The sequence below is a fragment of the Oncorhynchus gorbuscha genome, linkage group LG02 (genome assembly GCF_021184085.1).
Source record: "Oncorhynchus gorbuscha isolate QuinsamMale2020 ecotype Even-year linkage group LG02, OgorEven_v1.0, whole genome shotgun sequence".
NCBI classification, from domain to species: domain Eukaryota; kingdom Metazoa; phylum Chordata; class Actinopteri; order Salmoniformes; family Salmonidae; genus Oncorhynchus; species Oncorhynchus gorbuscha.
Genome location: NC_060174.1, coordinates 104,678,093 through 104,696,420, shown reverse-complemented (window position 1 = coordinate 104,696,420; position 18,328 = coordinate 104,678,093). Strand labels below are relative to the sequence as shown.

At 44.1% G+C, this 18,328-nt stretch overlaps 1 protein-coding gene across 4 annotated transcripts in view; it reads right to left on the bottom strand.

Annotated features, from left to right (window-relative positions):
- Positions 1–2,461: 2,461 nt before the first annotated feature.
- Positions 2,462–18,328, bottom strand: part of srrm3 (serine/arginine repetitive matrix 3) — a 175,854-nt gene continuing 159,987 nt past the window's right edge. For 2 of the 4 annotated variants that reach the window (XM_046329855.1, XM_046329856.1), the window contains 4 exons: positions 8,072–8,382; positions 5,070–5,339; positions 4,402–4,536; positions 2,462–2,687 (listed from right to left, as the gene is read on the bottom strand). In XM_046329855.1, coding sequence (XP_046185811.1) covers positions 2,489–2,687; positions 4,402–4,536; positions 5,070–5,339; positions 8,072–8,382 — 915 coding nt within the window. In that variant the 3' untranslated portion in view covers positions 2,462–2,488. Of the gene's footprint in view, positions 4,011–4,401; positions 4,537–5,069; positions 5,340–8,071; positions 8,383–18,328 lie in introns of all 4 variants that reach the window. The other 2 variants (XR_006835072.1, XM_046329857.1) reach the window with 2 other exon arrangements.

The window sequence follows — 18,328 nt, the reverse complement described above, 5'->3', positions numbered from 1 at the left end:
TAAGAAATAGATAAATAATTGGCATAAATAAGTGAACAAATAGCTGTGGATAAAAGATAGACCCACATGATCGCATGGATGCTTTTGCAGAAAATATCTTTAGAAAGAGCATCTTTACAGAGCGACTTCACATCACTGGTCATTGAGCAAGAGGTCTGGACATAATAAATAGTGGAATAAGGAAGAGAGGAAAAAGTACATGATAATCAAACATCTGTCCCTTGTTTTGTTTTGCCTCAGTGTGTAATTACAGGTCAGGAATGTCAGGGTCATGTTCGGGACCAAAATGTTCTCCATCGTTTCAGATAGAAATGCTACAAATAGGGCCGACGTGATTCCTTATTCTACATCTCAGAGATCCATGTTGGTTCTACATAGCATACTTCTATTTGAATGTGCCCCAAGTCAGAATAGGGGGCAGGGACTGATGCACCCTGGGACCTGTAGTGGCAGGGGCAGGGACTGATGCACCCTGGGACGTGTAGTCCTGTAATGGCAGGGGCAGGGACAGATGCACCCTGGGACCTGTAGATGAAGGGGCAGGGTCTGATGCACCCTGGGACCTGTAGTCCTGTAATGGCAGGGGCAGGGACTGATGCACCCTGGGACGTGTAGTCCTGTAATGGCAGGGGCAGGGGCAGGGACAGATGCACCCTGGGACCTGTAGATGAAGGGGCAGGGTCTGATGCACCCTGGGACCTGTAGTCCTGTAATGGCAGGGGCAGGGACTGATGCGCCCTGTGACCTGTAGTCCTGTAGTGGCAGGGGCAGGGAAAGATGCACCCTGGGACCTGTAGTGTCAGGAACAGATGCACCCTGGGACCTGCAGCCCTGTAGTGGCAGGGGCAGGGACAGATGTACCCTGGGACCTGTAGTACTGTAGTGGCAGGGGCAGGGACAGATGCACCCTGGGACCTGTAGTACTGTAGTGGCAGGGGCAGGGACAGATGCACCCTGGGACCTGTAGTCCTGTAATGGCAGGGGCAGGGACTGATGCACCCTGGAACCTGTAGTCCTGTAATGGCAGGGGCAGGGAAACATGCACCCTGGGACCTGTAGTGGCAGGGGCAGGGACTGATGCACCCTGGAACCTGTAGTGGCAGGGGCAGGGACTGATGCACCCTGGGACCTGTAGTCCTGTAATGGCAGGGGTAGGGACTGATGCACCCTGGGACCTGTAGTCCTGTAATGGCAGGGGCAGGGAAACATGCACCCTGGGACCTGTAGTGGCAGGGGCAGGGACTGATGCACCCTGGGACCTGTAGTCCTGTATTGGCAGGGGCAGGGACTGATGCACCCTGGGACCTGTAGTACGTGTAGTGGCAGGGGCAGGGACAGATGCACCCTGGGACCTGTAGTGGCAGGGGCAGGGACTGATGCACCCTGGGATGTGTAGTCCTGTAATGGCAGGGGCAGGGACAGATGCACCCTGGGACCTGTAGATGCAGGGGCAGGGACTGATGCACCTTGGGACCTGTACTCCTGTAATGGCAGGGGCAGGGACTGATGCACCCTGGGACCTGTAGTCCTGTAGTGGCAGGGACAGATGCACCCTGGGACCTGTAGTGTCAGGGACAGATGCACCCTGGGACCTGTAGTCCTGTAATGGCAGGGGCAGGGACTGATGCACCCTGGGACCTGTAGTCCTGTAATGGCAGGGGAAGGGACAGATGCACCCTGGGACCTGTAGTCCTGTAGTGGCAGAGGCAGGGACTGGTGCACCCTGGGACCTATAGTCCTGTAGTGGCAGGGGCAGGGACAGATGCACCCTGGGACCTGTAGTCCTGTAATGGCAGGCAGCTCTCTGGTACAAGCAGCAGTCTTCCTCCTTTTTGTTGCATCATCATGCGAAGTCACCATCAAATAACAAGCCTCTTCCAAAAAAAATCACATAGAATATACAGTGCATAGTTTACAAGCCAGAACTTACAGTTTAGAATCATCTATACATCCTGATATATCAGTTCCCTTCTGCATGCTAAATCGTCAGCCATCTTTTCTTTTGTTCTTTATCGCATCTGTTTTGATCTCTCTGGTTCCTAAGCATAAGTGTCTTTGGGGAAATGACGTCATGACATTGGAGGAAGAATTGCCCAGTGCTGTTTGATTTGATTTGATTACTTTCTTTCACTTGTACCTCTTCTTTTCATCTTCTTTGACAAACTCCGTGGAAGAGTCCCAATGCTGGAGAACGTTTTTTTTATGGGGGGGGTTACTTTTGCTATGCAGAAACATATAGAGAAAGTGCTTACAGAATTGTTCTTTATCAATTATTTTCTAAAAGCATGATCTGAAAAATGTTATTTTAAATAAGTGCCTGTGTGAAGACAAATCGATATTTCAGATCCAGGCTCTGGTTAACGCTGGTATACAGAGATGGAGACTGAGTATGGTATAAAAAACAGAGAAGGTCTGACCCTGTGTTTGGGCCAATCAGGGACGCAGCCCCCCTCCTCCCCAACTCCCCTCTCTCTGTCTCTCTCTCTCATCAGAAGCCGGGGCTTTCATAGCTACTGCGACTGTAGTTGCTGTGGCTCCTGGGGCTGCGTGAGCGGCTGTGGCTCCTGGTGCGGCTGTGACTGCAGCTGTAGCTGCGGCTGCGACTCCTCCCTGAATGGGAGGGGCTTGACATGGAACTGGAGGAGGAAGGGCTGGGGCGGTAGTACGGGATAGGCCGCTTCCGAGCGCTGAGGAGAGGAGAGGGTAGGAGATTAGACAGTACATAAAGCTCTTGTAGGAGTTAGTTAGTGTGAGGAGGACCAGCACATTGACAGCTGACCAGAGAGCGTGTTTTCTTGTCTCTGTTACAGTATGGTCCAGTAGGAATGCTGTATGTTTTGCAACATAATCCATTTTTTAAATACTCTCAGAATTTAAATATCAAATGTATTTAAAAACATATATGTATAAATATTCCATGTACTGTACCACGTCAAATCTATAACATGTTTGAATCTTCATAAAAGTTTAAAAAGATAAAAAATAAGGCACTTGGTCAGCTGTCATCAAAAGCAGACCAGAGAAATAGGCATACTGTCGTTATCGTTGTATTTATTACTATAGTTATAGCTGTGGTTGTTTCTGTAGTTATTATTGTATCTATTACTGTAGTTGTTTCTGTGGTTGTTACTATGGTTATTAGGTGGTAGAGTCAGATTGAGAGGTGCTGAAAGAGAGCAGATGCATATGTTAGTTAGTAGGCATTCGCACACACACACACACACACACACACACACACACACACACACACACACACACACACACACACACACACACACACACACACACACACACACACACACACACACACACACACACACACACACACACACACACACACACACACACACACACACACACACACACACACACACACTCCAATGGGTTAAAAGCGCTGAGATTGCCTTGTTAGTGGACATCCTCAAGGTGCAACCTAAGTGACACTTGCAGAAGTTGAGAGGTATGATAGGTTGCTGCTGGTAAGTTAAGAGCTGTTAGCCACACAAAAAGGACAGGAAGACTTTCTGAAGGTTTAGCCATCAACCACAAATCAGGTGATTTAACGATCTAGGAACGACGTCAGCTCTATCAAGGTGCTTCTGCTACTGAATGAGAATTCACTGGAAACATCTCAAAATAATTTCTGTCGATCCACAATTTGGGACAACGGCCAAGTTCAAGGAATACATTTACTGACCAAGATGAAGGCCTTGATAGCACCTTCATCAAAAACACCTGTGTTATAACATTAGTTATATGTTTCTCTAGTGCTTGTGTGAGTTTATTCAAGCTGCTTTACAAAAGGAAAAGAGGATAGAAAGAAGGAGAGAGACTCGAGGGAAAGGAGAGGCAGCAGGGTTACTCTTGGGAAGTTTGTTCTGTTGGTTAGCTGCTTCACCAGACTTCAGACAGGAGAACTAGGAGAGTCCTGCTGCACGGCAACTGTTACCACAGTAACCTAGCCTGCAGCTCAGCAGCATTCTGTTGTCTTGGCTTCCGGGGGACTCTTCCTTTGTACAGGATTGACAGAGGAGTGACAGAACCAGCATTTTATCGAAAAGCACTCCACACATATTCTGGGAAATACAATTGAATCATATTTTATTGCTAATGTGAGCCATCGCTCAGCTGTGACAAATCCCATCTGTAATAAAGGTTGTACACTGCTACAATATAAATACAAGTCATCCAAAATAATATAACATAATATAACACTATGTACATAAAATAACCCTACATTTACAGTAACTATGCTGAGTATTCACAATCAAATTGTTGAGAAAAACCAAAGAAAATCTGAGAGGGAGAAACCTTGACCATCTCTCCCATAGATGTCAGTGTTACAATTGTATTCTGCTTTCACTGAGGGAGCGCGGCTAGATACTGTAGATCTTCTGTTACCTGGTGATCCTGCGAGCCTCCATGAAGCTGGGAGAGTCTCGTCTCCTCTTCCTGATGGGAGAGTAGCTCCTGGAACGACGGTGAGCACGGTCAGCGCCAGAGTGGTGAGGACTATCTCTGTCCTTAGCGGAAAAACTGAAAAATACACAGAACTTGTCATGTGTACTGGACAGGCAAAACAAACAACAAATGTGTGAAAAAAGTCATGTTTGTGTCAAAATAAAATCACTGGGGAGCTAAACTAAACAAGTTTTTAGTAGACCTAAAACCAAGAGGTTAATCTGGCCTTCCAGGTAGGTTAACCATCATCCACAGACTAGTAAGTCTCCTTCCTCTAGGTGGTAGGTTAACTCTCAGCCACAGACTAGTAAAGTAATCCTTCCTCTAGGTGGTAGGTTAACTCTCAGCCACAGACTAGTAAGTCTCCTTCCTCTAGGTAGTAGGTTAACTCTCAGCCACAGACTAGTAAGTAACCCTTCCTCTTGGTGGTAGGTTAACTCTCAGCCACAGACTAGTAAGTAACCCTTCCTCTTGGTGGTAGGTTAACTCTCAGCCACAGACTAGTAAATCTCCTTCCTCTAGGTGGTAGATTAACCATCATCCACAGACTAGTAAGTCTCCTTCCTCTAGGTGGTAGGTTAACTCTCAGCCACAGACTAGTAAGTCACCTGGAATTGTTCTGTCTGGCATGGTCGTGGAGAGACTTGGCCTTGCTGGGGCCTCTTTCTCTGGAAGCAGAGCATGATGAGGACCGTCCTGAGCTCCAGGAGCTGCTGCGCTGGCGGACTCTGACACCGCCCCGCCCCCGAGACTCAATCTTCTTGGTGCCTGACCCAGACGGATGGTGGTGCCGCCCTGGGGATGCAGACAGCCTCTGGTGATGGGCCTGTCCCCGACCCCCACGGCGGTGACGCTTGGAAGAGTGGGATCTTTTAGTCCTGGAGGTAGATGGGTAACGAGTGTCATTTGATTAGTGGTAACAGAGAAAAGATGGCGGTCATGGTGGATAACTTTAGTAGGTTTTACTTATTTGTATTTTTTGTTTAACCTTTATTTTACTAGGCAAGTCATTAAGAACAAATTCTTATTTAACAATATAAGGGACGCATGAGTCACTGATGTGATCTTCCTGTCTGGGTTGACGCCCCCCCCTTGGGTTGTGCCGTGGCGGAGATCTTTGTGGGCTATACTCGGCCTTGTCTCAGGATGGTAAGTTGGTGGTTGAAGATATCCCTCTAGTGGTGTGGGGGCTGTGCTTTGGCAAAGTGGGTGGGGTTATATCCTTCCTGTTTGGCCCTGTCCTGGGGTGTCATCGGATGGGGCCACAGTGTCTCCTGACCCCTCCTGTCTCAGCCTCCAGTATTTATGCTGCAGTAGTTTATGTGTCGGGGGGCTAGGGTCAGTTATATCTGGAGTACTTCTCCTGTCCTATCCGGTGTCCTGTGTGAATTTAAGTATGCTCTCTCTAATTCTCTCTTTCTCTCTTTCTTTCTCTCTCTCGGAGGACCTGAGTCCTAGGACCTTGCCCCAGGACTACCTGACATGATGACTCCTTGCTGTCCCCAGTCCACCTGGCCGTGCTGCTGCTCCAGTTTCAACTGTTTTGCCTATGATTATTATTATTCGACCATGCTGGTCATTTATGAACATTTGAACATCTTGGCCATGTTCTGTTATAATCTCTTCCTGGCACATCCAGAAGAGGACTGGCCACCCCACATAGCCTGGTTCCTCTCTAGGTTTATAATCTCCACCTGATACAGCCAGAAGAGGACAGGCCACCCCTCATAGCCTGGTTCCTCTCTAGGTTTCTTCATATGTTTTGGCCTTTCTAGGGAGTTTTTCCTAGCCACCATGCTTCTACACCTGCATTGCTTGCTGTTTGGGGTTTTAGGCTGGGTTTCTGTACAGCACTTTGAGATATCAGCTGATGTAAGAAGGGCTATATAAATACATTTGATTTGATGTATATATATATATATATATACACACAGTACATTCAGAAAGTGTTCAGACCCCTTTCCTTTTTCCATGTTTTGTTACATTACATCCTTATTCTAAAATGGATTAAATAACTAAATGTCCTCATCACTCGACACACAATACCCCATAATGACATCACAATACCCCATAATGACATCACAATACCCCATAATGACATCACAATACCCCATTATGATATCACAATACCCCATAAGGACATCACAATACCCCATAAGGACATCACAATACCCCATAAGGACATCACAATACCCCATAAGGACATCACAATACCCCATAATGACATCACAATACCCCATAATGACATCACAATACCCCATAAGGACATCACAATACCCAATTATGATATCACAATACCCCATAATGACATCACAATACCCCATAAGGACATCACAATACCCCATAAGGACATCACAATACCCCATAATGACATCACAATACCCCATAATGACATCACAATACCCCATAATGACATCACAATACCCCATAATGACATCACAATACCCCATAAGGACATCACAATACCCCATTATGATATCACAATACCCCATAATGACATCACAATACCCCATAATTTCATCACAATACCCCATAATGACATCACAATACCCCATAATGACATCACAATACCACATAATGACATCACAATACCCCATAAGGACATCACAATACCCCATAATGACAAAGCAAAAACAGGGTTTTAGAAATGTTTGCAAATGTATTAAAAATAAAAAAACAGAAATATGATCCTTTATTCAGATCCTTGGCTCAGTATTTTGTTGATGAAGCAGCTTTGGCAGCGATTACAGCCTCGAGTCTTCTTGGGTATGACTCTACAAGCTTGGCACAGTTGTATTTGGGGAGTTTCTCCTATTCTTCTTTGCAGATCCTCTCAAGGACATTCAGATACTTGTCCAGAAGCTCCTGTGTTGTCTTGGCTGTCTGCTTACGGACATTGTCCTGTTGGAAGGTGAGCCTTTGCTCCAGTCTGAGGTCCTGAACACTCTGGAGCAGGTTTTCATCACAAGCTGCCAGAACAGCTGCCAGAACAGCTTTCATACACCTTGGCAACCACAAGCTGCCAGAACAGCTTTCATACACCTTCTGGCAGCTTGTGGTTGCCAAGGTGTATGAAAGCTGTTCTGGCAGCTTGTGGTTGCCAAGGTGTATGAAAGCTGTTCTGGCAGAAATATGTAGCTCAGTTGGTAGAGCATGGTGCTTGTAACGCCAGGGTAGTGGGTTCGATCCCCGGGACCACCCATACGTAGAATGTATGCACACATGACTGTAAGTCGCTTTGGATAAAAGCGTCTGCTAAATGGCATATATCATATTATTATTATTTTAAAAAACTATCATAATAATGGAATTATTTTAGATTTTTTTTGCCTCTTGGGCTTGGGAGCAGCCCCCGACTCAAACAATTGACCATTCACATTTATTTATCATTCAATTTTTTTGGTGGGGATTTTTTATGAATTGGTTACCCAATTAGTGCACTACCGGTCATGTAATAAATTTTAAAAATTAAGTAACTTTTATTTTACTGCTTCTTGGGCTTCCATGGGCCGGTGCTCAGGAGTTTAAACTACAGTAATTCCCTGCATTAATCCGGCCCTGTCAATGGTAAAGGTTATGTCAGTATGACCGGTCCAATCTCTCTGCTTACTTCTTCTGGTGAGAGCTCTTTTCTCTGTGAGGATGCAGGTTATGTTGAGAGTGGGCGGAGTCACTGCTGTGAGTCGGTGAATGGGAGCGCTTCCCCTGGACTCTGTGACATCTGTGACCTCCCCATCTCCCTGACGACCCCAGGTCCGTCGTCTGCCTGTCCTCCCCATGTAGGGCCTCTCCAGCCTGGGCAGTAGTACTTCCTGGGGCCCTGTAGAGGGCAGTGTGGGCCTTGTTCTCTCCTCCTCTCAGTTGTGGCAGTATCGTGGTCGACTGGGCTCCCGGAGAAACAGCAGTCAGCATTCTCAGCTTCTGTACAGAGATGATAACCAACAAACAGAAAAAAAAGAACCAAAGACAAAACAGAAGAAAGGGGAAGAAATGGCCTTAGAGTTTGTCACAGTGGAGGGTTTGAGTGCTACGGTGTACTTGCCAAAAGAGGGTCAACATCTAAAATAATAGATCTAGGTCTTTTTCTTGATATGGCTCATAGACAGTCCTCTATGGTACAACGCATGCAATACTTTGGCATGCAAAACCATAATGAGACGAAGAAATCATAATCCCAATAAGAAACAAACAAAACAACTAGAAGAGGGAGAGGAAGAATGGTAAACAATATCAAATGAACAAATAAAGTTAAAGAGCAGAGAGGAGAACAGAGAAGAAAAGAGAGAGGAGAGTAGAGAGTTCCAGTAGAGAGAGTTACAGTAGAGAGAGTTACAGTAGAGAGAGTTACAGTAGAGAGTAGAGAGTTACAGTAGAGAGAGTAGAGAGTTACAGTAGAGAGAGTTACAGTAGAGAGAGTTACAGTAGAGAGAGTAGAGAGTTCCAGTAGAGAGAGTTACAGTAGAGAGAGTAGAGAGTTACAGTAGAGAGAGTAGAGAGTTACAGTAGAGAGAGTTACAGTAGAGAGAGTAGAGAGTTACAGTAGAGTAGAGAGTTACAGTAGAGAGAGTTACAGTAGAGAGAGAGAGTTACAGTAGAGAGAGTAAAGAAAGTTAAAGTAGAGAGAGTAGAGAGTTACAGTAGAGAGAGTAGAGAGTTACAGTAGAGAGAGTAGAGAGTTACAGTAGAGAGAGTAGAGAGTTACAGTAGAGAGAGTAGAGAGTTACAGTAGAAAGAGTAGAGAGTTACAGTAGAGAGAGTTACAGTAGAGAGAGTTACAGTAGAGAGAGGTACAGTAGTGAGAGTAAAGAGAGTTAAAGTAGAGAGAGTAGAGAGTTACAGTAGAGAGAGTAGAGAGAGTTACAGTAGAGAGAGTAGAGAGTTAAAGTAGAGAGAGTAGAGAGTTACAGTAGAGAGAGTAGAGAGTTACAGTAGAGAGAGTAAAGAAAGTTAAAGTAGAGAGAGTAGAGAGAGTAGAGAGAGTTACCGTAGAGAGAGTAAATAGAGTTACAATAGAGAGAGTAGAGTTACAGTAGAGAGAGTAGAGAGAGTTAAAGTAGAGAGAGTAGAGTTACAGTAGAGAGAGTAGAGAGTTACAGTAGAGAGTTACAGTAGAGAGAGTTACAGTAGAGAGAGTAGAGTTACAGTAGAGAGAGTATAGTTACAGTAGAGAGTTACAGTAGAGAGAGTATAGTTACAGTAGAGAGTTACAGTAGAGAGTAGAGAGTTACAGTAGAGAGAGTTACAGTAGAGAGAGTTATAGTAGAGAGCAGAGAGTAGAGAGTTACAGTAGAGAAAGTTACAGTAGAGAGAGTTACAGTAGAGAGAGTTACAGTAGAGAGTAGAGAGTTACAGTAGAGAGAGTTACAGTAGAGAGTAGAGAGTTACAGTAGAGAGAGTTACAGTAGAGAGTAGAGAGTTACAGTAGAGAAAGTTACAGTAGAGAGATTTACAGTAGAGAGAGTTACAGTAGAGAGTAGAGAGTTACAGTAGAGAGAGTTACAGTAGAGAGAGTTACAGTAGAGAGAGTTACAGTAGAGAGTAGAGAGTTACAGTAGAGAAAGTTACAGTAGAGAGTTACAGTAGAGAGTAGAGAGTTAGAGTAGAGAGAGTTACAGTAGAGAGAGTTACAGTAGAGAGTAGAGTTACAGTAGAGAGAGTTACAGTAGAGAGAGTTGTAGTAGAGAGTTACAGTAGAGAGTAGAGTTACAGTAGAGAGAGTTACAGTAGAGAGTAAAGAGTTACAGTAGAGAAAGTTACAATAGAGATATTTACAGTAGAGAGAGTTACAGTAGAGAAAGTTACACTAGAGAGAGTTACAGTAGAGAGAGTTACAGTAGAGAGAGTTACAGTAGAGAGTTACAGTAGAGAGAGTTACAGTAGAGAGTAGAGAGTTACAGTAGAGAAAGTTACAGTAGAGAGAGTTACAGTAGAGAGTTACAGTAGAGGGAGTTACAGTAGAGTAGATAGTTACAGTAGAGAAAGTTACGGTAGAGAGAGTTACAGTAGAGAGTAGAGTTACAGTAGAGACAGTTACAGTAGAGAGTAGAGAGTTACAGTAGAGAGAGTTACAGTAGAGAGAGTTACAGTAGAGAGAGTTACAGTAGAGAGTAGAGAGTTACAGTAGAGAAAGTTACAGTAGAGAGTGTTAAAGTAGAGAGAGTTACAGTAGAGAGTAGAGAGTTACAGTAGAGAGAGTTACAGTAGAGAGAGTTACAGTAGAGAGAGTTACAGTAGAGAGTAGAGAGTTACAGTAGAGAAAGTTACAGTAGAGAGTTACAGTAGAGAGTAGAGAGTTACAGTAGAGAGTAGAGAGTTACAGTAGAGAGAGTTACAGTAGAGAGTAGAGAGTTACAGTAGAGAGTAGAGTTACAGTAGAGAGAGTTACAGTAGAGAGAGTTACAGTAGAGAGAGTAGAGAGCTACAGATTTGTAGAATAGAAAAAGATGACTTCTTGCAGTTTTAGTAACAGTTAAAAAACGAATATGAAACAAAAAAAAATAAAAAAAGAGTAGACAACTTGACGGAACATCACAGAAATGGAAGGAACAAAATAAATTATTCACAATTATAGTCAAGTCAAATCAGAAAAACAAATCGTCTTCTACTCAATAGATTTCTTTCTGTGGAGTTTATTTTCCCTGGAGACAATTGCTGAGATGTGAACAGCGACCCATTTTCTCTTTTCAGTTTTTTTTTTTATCGTTACTGTTGTTTACCCTTTTGGTTAACATCCTCTTGGTTAACATCCACTTACCAATAAAGTGTCATTCCCTCCTTTAGTAGGTAAGGTATGAAGAAAAGGGAAAAGTGGGCAACATAAGTGCATCATTAGATTTCACAAAATGCAAGAGAAAAAGACACAAACCCTTCCCTGGCAGAGTGAGGCATGAGACAAACCCTTCCCTGGCAGAGTGAGGCATGAGACAAACCCTTCCCTGGCAGAGTGAGGCATGAGACAACCCCTTCCCTGGCAGAGTGAGGCATGAGACAAACCCTTCCCTGGCAGAGTGAGGCATGAGACAAACCCTTCCCTGGCAGAGTGAGGCATGAGACAAACCCTTCCCTGGCAGAGTGAGGCATGAGACAAACCCTTCCCTGGCAGAGTGAGGCATGAGACAAACCCTTCCCTGGCAGAGTGAGGCATGAGACAAACCCTTCCCTGGCAGAGTGAGGCATGAGACAAACCCTTCCCTGGCAGAGTGAGGCATGAGACAAACCCTTCCCTGGCAGAGTGAGGCATGAGACAAACCCTTCCCTGGCAGAGTGAGGCATGAGACAAACCCTTCCCTGGCAGAGTGAGGCATGAGACAAACCCTTCCCTGGCAGAGTGAGGCATGAGACAAAACCTTCCCTGGCAGAGTGAGGCATGAGACAAAACCTTCCCTGGCAGAGTGAGGCATGAGACAAAACCTTCCCTGGCAGAGTGAGGCATGAGACAAAACCTTCCCTGGCAGAGTGAGGCATGAGACAAAACCTTCCCTGGCAGAGTGAGGCATGAGACAAAACCTTCCCTGGCAGAGTGAGGCATGAGACAAAACCTTCCCTGGCAGAGTGAGGCATGAGACAACCCCTTCCCTGGCAGAGTGAGGCATGAGACAATGAAATCAACTGACATTCAATCAAATACAAAAGAGAAAGGAATCAACCACAATGTTCAGGGAACCTCTCACACCGAGAGCAGGTACTGTACATCTCTCAGATCATCCACTCTCCTTCCCATTCCATTCCACCAGAGGGAAAGGTAGACATTCTGTGTGAATGACCATTGCAATAAGTTCAGGGGATCCAGAGTGTTAAGTTCAGGGGTTCCAGAGTGTTAAGCTCAGGGGTTCCAGAGTGTTAAGTTCAGGGGTTCCAGAGTGATACGTTCAGGGGTTCCAGAGTGTTAAGTTCAGGGGTTCCAGAGTGTTAAGTTCAGGGGTTCCAGAGTGTTAAGTTCAGGGGTTCCAGAGTGTTAAGCTCAGGGGTTCCAGAGTGTTAAGTTCAGGGGTTCCAGAGTGTTAAGTTCAGGAGTTCCAGAGTGTTAAGCTCAGGGGTTCCAGAGTGTTATATTCAGGGGTTCCAGAGTGTTAAGTTCAGGGGTTCCAGAGCATTAAGTTCAGGGGTTCCAGATTGTTAAGTTCAGGGGTTCCAGAGCGTTAAGTTCAGGGGTTTCAGAGTGTTAAGTTCAGGGGTTCCAGAGTGTTAAGTTCAGGGGTTCCAGAATTTTAAGTTCAGGGGTTTCAGAGTGTTAAGTTCAGGGGTTTCAGAGTGTTAAGTTCAGGGGTTCCAGAGCGTTAAGTTCAGGGGTTTCAGAGTGTTAAGTTCAGGGGTTCCAGAGCATTAAGTTCAGGGTTTCCAGAGTGTTAAGCTCAGGGGTTCCAGAGTGTTAAGTTCAGGGGTTCCAGAGTGATAAGTTCAGGGGTTCCAGAGTGTTAAGTTCAGGGGTTCCAGAGTGTTAAGTTCAGGGGTTTCAGAGTGTTAAGTTCAGGGGTTCCAGAGTGTTAAGCTCAGGGGTTCCAGAGTGTTAAGTTCAGGGGTTCCAGAGTGTTAAGTTCAGGAGTTCCAGAGTGTTAAGCTCAGGGGTTCCAGAGTGTTATATTCAGGGGTTCCAGAGTATTAAGTTCAGGGGTTCCAGATTGTTAAGTTCAGGGGTTCCAGAGCGTTAAGTTCAGGGGTTTCAGAGTGTTATAAGTTCAGGGGTTCCAGAGCATTAAGTTCAGGGGTTCCAGAGTGTTAAGTTCAGGGGTTCCAGAATGTTAAGTTCAGGGGTTCCAGAGTGTTAAGTTCAGGGGTTCCAGAGTATTAAGTTCAGGGGTTCCACCCCCAGATACTATGTTAGGTTACAGTTTGTTCAAAACAAGGCATTTCTTGCGAGCGTGGGGGGTTGCATTTCCCCTGTAACTTTTTGTGCATATAACATCTTAAGTGGCTCTGTTGAGATGCACAGCTGCCCGAATCTCTTTTAGTTCTCTGTTTAATGCGATCTATTAATAGGATAGGTGACACAAATCTGTACCAGTGAATTTATACTCAGAGTTGAAGCGTCACCTGCAGCAAAAAGCAACGGTCCTCTGAGAAAACAGGACCTCTGCGAATAGTGGAAATAAATACTTATGGATATTTATTGAGGTTATTCTTAAAACCACAGCTCAATTTCAAATAGAAATGTGTTTGGTAGACCAACTTTATTACGAGGCCTTTGAGCAAGGGGGCGATGTTGCAAGATACGGTAGGCAGAGGACATTGAGCTAGGATGCAAGCATTTTCTATCATAAGCCGTATAAACAGGGCAAGGGGCTTCACCCAGTTTTGTGTGTCTGTGTGTAGAGGCTTGTGTGGCGCAATGTCATGGCTGAGTGTGTCTGTGTGTGTGTCTCCGGGAGATATACGTAGAATGTATGCACACATGACTGTAAGTCGCTTTGGATAAAAGCGTCTGCTAAATGGCATATATTATTATTATTATATACAGTTGAAGTCGGAAGTTTATACATACACTTAGGTTGGAGTCAAAACTCGTTTTTCAACCACTCCACAAATGTTTGGTTCACAAACTATAGTTTTGGCAAGTCGGTTAAGACATCTACTTTGTGCATGATTACAAGTCATTTTTCCAACAATTGTTTACAGACAGATAATTTCACTTATAATTCATTGTATCACAATTCCAGTGGGTCAGAAGTTTACATACACTAGGTTGACTGTGCCTTTAAACAGCTTGGAAAGTCCCAGAAAATGATGTCATGGCTTTAGAAGCTTCTGATTTGCTAATTGACATAATTTGAGTCAATTGGAGGTGTACCTGTGGATGTATTTCAAGGCCTACCTTCAAACGCATGTATCTTTGCTTGACATCATGGGAAAATCTCCAAAGAATCAGCCAAGACCTCAAAATTGTAGACCTCCACAAGTCTGGTTCATCCTTGGGAGCAATTTTCAAACGCCTGAATGTACCACATTTATCTGTACAAACAATAGTATGCAAGTGTAAACACCATGGGACCACGCAGCCGCTATACCGCTCAGGAAGGAGACGCGCTCTGTCTCCTAAGTGCAGATCCATCCCAGAACAACAGCAAAGGACCTTGTGAAGATGCTGGAGTAAACGGGTACAAAAGTATATATATCCACAGTAAAGCGAGTCCTATATAAACATAACCTGAAAGGCCGCTCAGCAAGGTAGAAGCCACTGCTCCAAAACCACCATAAAACAAAGCCAGACTATGGTTTGCAACTGCACATGGGGACAAAGATCGTACTTTTTGGAGAAATGTCTTCTGGTCTGATGAAACAAAAATAGAACTGTTTGGCCATAATAACCATCGCTATGTTTGGAGGACAAAGGGGGAGGCTTGCAAGCCGAAGAACACCATCCCAACCGTGAAGCACGGGTGGCAGCATCATGCTGTGGGTGTGCTTTGCTGCAGGAGGGACTGGTGCACTTCACAAAATAGATGGCATCATGAGAAACGGAAAATGTGGTGGATATATTGAAGCAACATCTCAAGACATCAGTCAGGAAGTTAAAGCTTGGTTGCAAATGGGTCTTCCAAATGGACAATGACCCCAAGCATACTTCCAAAGTTGTAGCAAAATGGCTTAAGGACAACAAAGTCAAGGTATTAGAGTGACCACCACAAAGACCTGACCTCAATCCTATAGAAAATTTGTGGGCAGAACTGAAAAAGCATGTACGAGCAAGGAGGCCTAGAAATCTGACTCAGTTACACCAGCTCTGTTAGGAGGAATAGGCCAAAATTCACCCAACTTATTATGGGAGGCTTGTGGAAGGCGTTTGACCCAAGTTAACTTCACTTTAAGCACCAGCTGTCAGAGCAGCTTACAGATTACTGCACCTGTACATAACCTATCTGTAAACAGCCCATCTATCTACCTACATCATCTCCATACTGGTGTTTATTTATTTTGCTCCTTTGCACCCCAGTATCTCTACCTTGCACATTCATCTTCTGCCGATCTACCATTCCCGTGTTTAATTGCTATATTGTAATTACTTCGCCACCATGGCCTATTTATTTCCTTAACTTACCTCATTTGCACTCACTGTATATAGACTCTTTATTTTCTTTTGTTCTACTGTATTATTGACTGTATGTTTTGTTTATCCCATGAGTAACTCTGTGTTGTTGTATGTGTTGAATTGCTTTGCTTTATCTTGGCCAGGTCGCAGTTGTAAATGAGAACTTGTTCTCAACTAAATAAAGGTGAAATAAATAAAACTAGGGGCAACATTCAGAATTTTGGATGAAAAGCCCAAAGTTAACTGCCTGCTACTCAGGCCCAGAAGCTAGATTATGCATATAAATCGGTAGATTTGGATAGAAAACGCCCTAAAGTTTCGAAAACTGTTCAAATGTCTGTGAGTATAACAGAACTGATATGGCAGGTGAAAACCTGAGGAAAATCCATCCAGGAAGTGCTTTTATTTTGAAATGCCTGTTTTTCCATTGAAAGACTATCCACCATACAGACTTAAGACCCAGTTCACAATATCCATGGCTTCCTCTACATGTGGTCAGTCTTTAGGCATTGTTTCAGGCTTTTACTCTGAAAAATGAGGGAGAAATACCACTTTCAATGAGAGGAAAATTCCAGACATGAGTCCAGCGCGTGACCGGGAGCGCGCCTTTCTTGTTTCTCCCTTTCTATTGAAGAAACTTTTGTCCGGTTTAAATATTATTGATTATTTATGACAAAAACAACCTGAGGATTGATTTTAAACATCGTTTGACATGTTTCTATGAACTTTTATGGTACTTAAAAAAAATTGTCTGTCTGTTGTGACCACGCTTTGTATTACTGAACAAAACGTACCAACACAACGGAGGTTTTTGAATATAAAGACGGACATTATCGAACAAAACAAACATTTATTGTGTAACATGGAGTCTTCGGAGTGCAACCATATGAAGATCATCAAAGGTAAGTGATTCATTTTATCGCTATTTCTGACTTTTGGTACTCGTCTACTTGGCTGGTTACTGTTTGTAATGATTTGTCTGCTGGGCGCTGTTCTCAGATAATCGCATGGTTTGCTTTCGCCGTAAAGTCATTTTGAAATCTGACACCGAACAAGAAGTGAATCTTTAAACCGATATATAACACTTGTATGTTTCATGAATTTTTATAAGGTATTTCTGTTTTGAATTTGGTGCTCTGCAATTTCACTGGATGTTGGCCAGGTGGGACGGTAGTGTCCCACACGCCCTTGAGAGGTAAATTTTTTAAAGGCAATGCTACCAAATAATAATTGAGTGTATGTAAACTTCTGACCCACTGGGAATGTGATGAAAGAAATAAAAGCTGAAGTAATTCATTCTCTCTACTATTATTCTGACATTTCACATTCTTAAAATAAATTGGTGATCCTAACTGACCTAAAACAGGGATTTTTTTACTTGGATTAATTGTCAGGAATTGTGGAAAAACTGAGATTAAATGTACTTGGCTATTGTGTATGTAAACTTCTGACTTCAACTGTAGATCATTATCAGCAAGTCAAAGGTCAAAAGCAGGTATATAAAACATAGGGAGTTCTCTTGCATGCAATAATCTACTAAAACCCTAACTCTAACCCTAACCCTAATAATCTACTCTCCTGTAAACGCTGACCGCTGAACAGGGACTCTTCATAGAAAAACCCTAACTCTAACCCTAACCCTAATAATCTACTCTCCTGTAAACGCTGACCGCTGAACAGGGACTCTTCATAGAAAAACCCTAACCCTAACCCTAATAATCTACTCTCCTGTAAACGCTGACCGCTGAACAGGGACTCTTCATAGAAAAACCCTAACCCTAACCCTAACCCTAATAATCTACTCTCCTGTAAACGCTGACCGCTGAACAGGGACTCTTCATAGAAAAACCCTAACCCTAACCCTAACCCTAATAATCTACTCTCCTGTAAACGCTGACCGCTGAACAGGGACTCTTCATAGAAAAACAACAGAAATAAGAACCCCTTCTCCACAGAACAAACTAAAGACTAAAGCTGTAGATAGAAGAAAACACACTGACGCAGGTGATGACAGCTGTTTAGAAACAGCCATCAAGGAAATAAATATGATCAAAATCACAAGACGAATGTAACTATTTCACCAAGAGAACGGAGAGATGCTGGACAAACAGGAATCAATGCATTCTACCAAAACAGAACGAAATGGACCTGCTTCAAATTGGGCAGGATATTGGACTGAATTCAGAATTCAAGTTTAAAAAACATTAAACTCTAACTAATCAAAATCTTAAAAGAGAGAGGGGGAGAGAGAGAGGGGGAGAGAGAGAGGGAGAGAGAGAGAGAGAGAGGGAGAGGGAGGAGAGACAGATTGGGGGAGAGGGGGAGAGAGAGAGAGAGAGAGAGAGAGAGAGAGAGAGAGAGAGAGAGAGAGAGAGAGAGAGAGGGGGGGGATAGATAGGGAGAGGGGGAGAGAGAGGGACAGAGATGGGGGAGAGAGAGAGAGATGGGGGAGAGATAGGGAGAGGGGGGGGGGGGAGAAAGAGGGAGAGGGGGAGAGAGAGGGAGAGAGAGGGATAGAGAGAGATGGTGGGAGGGAGAGAGAGAGAGAAAGGAGTGGAGAGAGAGAGAGGGGGGCAGAAAGAGAAACATTGACGTCAAACTAGAGGGTGCTCCTGACATTGTCATATCTGCATAAAGACCACGTGCCAAAGCAGAGCGTTACCTACCTTCCATTTCAATCAGTGACACGTTTGCAATATCAACAAAAACAGGACAAGAAGAAACAGAAAACAGGAGAAAAGAATGTTCTCCGCAGCGAAATGGGAAAAAGACAATGAACTTCTTTTAGTATCAACGCTACGAACTTCTTCCAGAGACTAAGGAGGAGAAGGTAAACAAACCAAC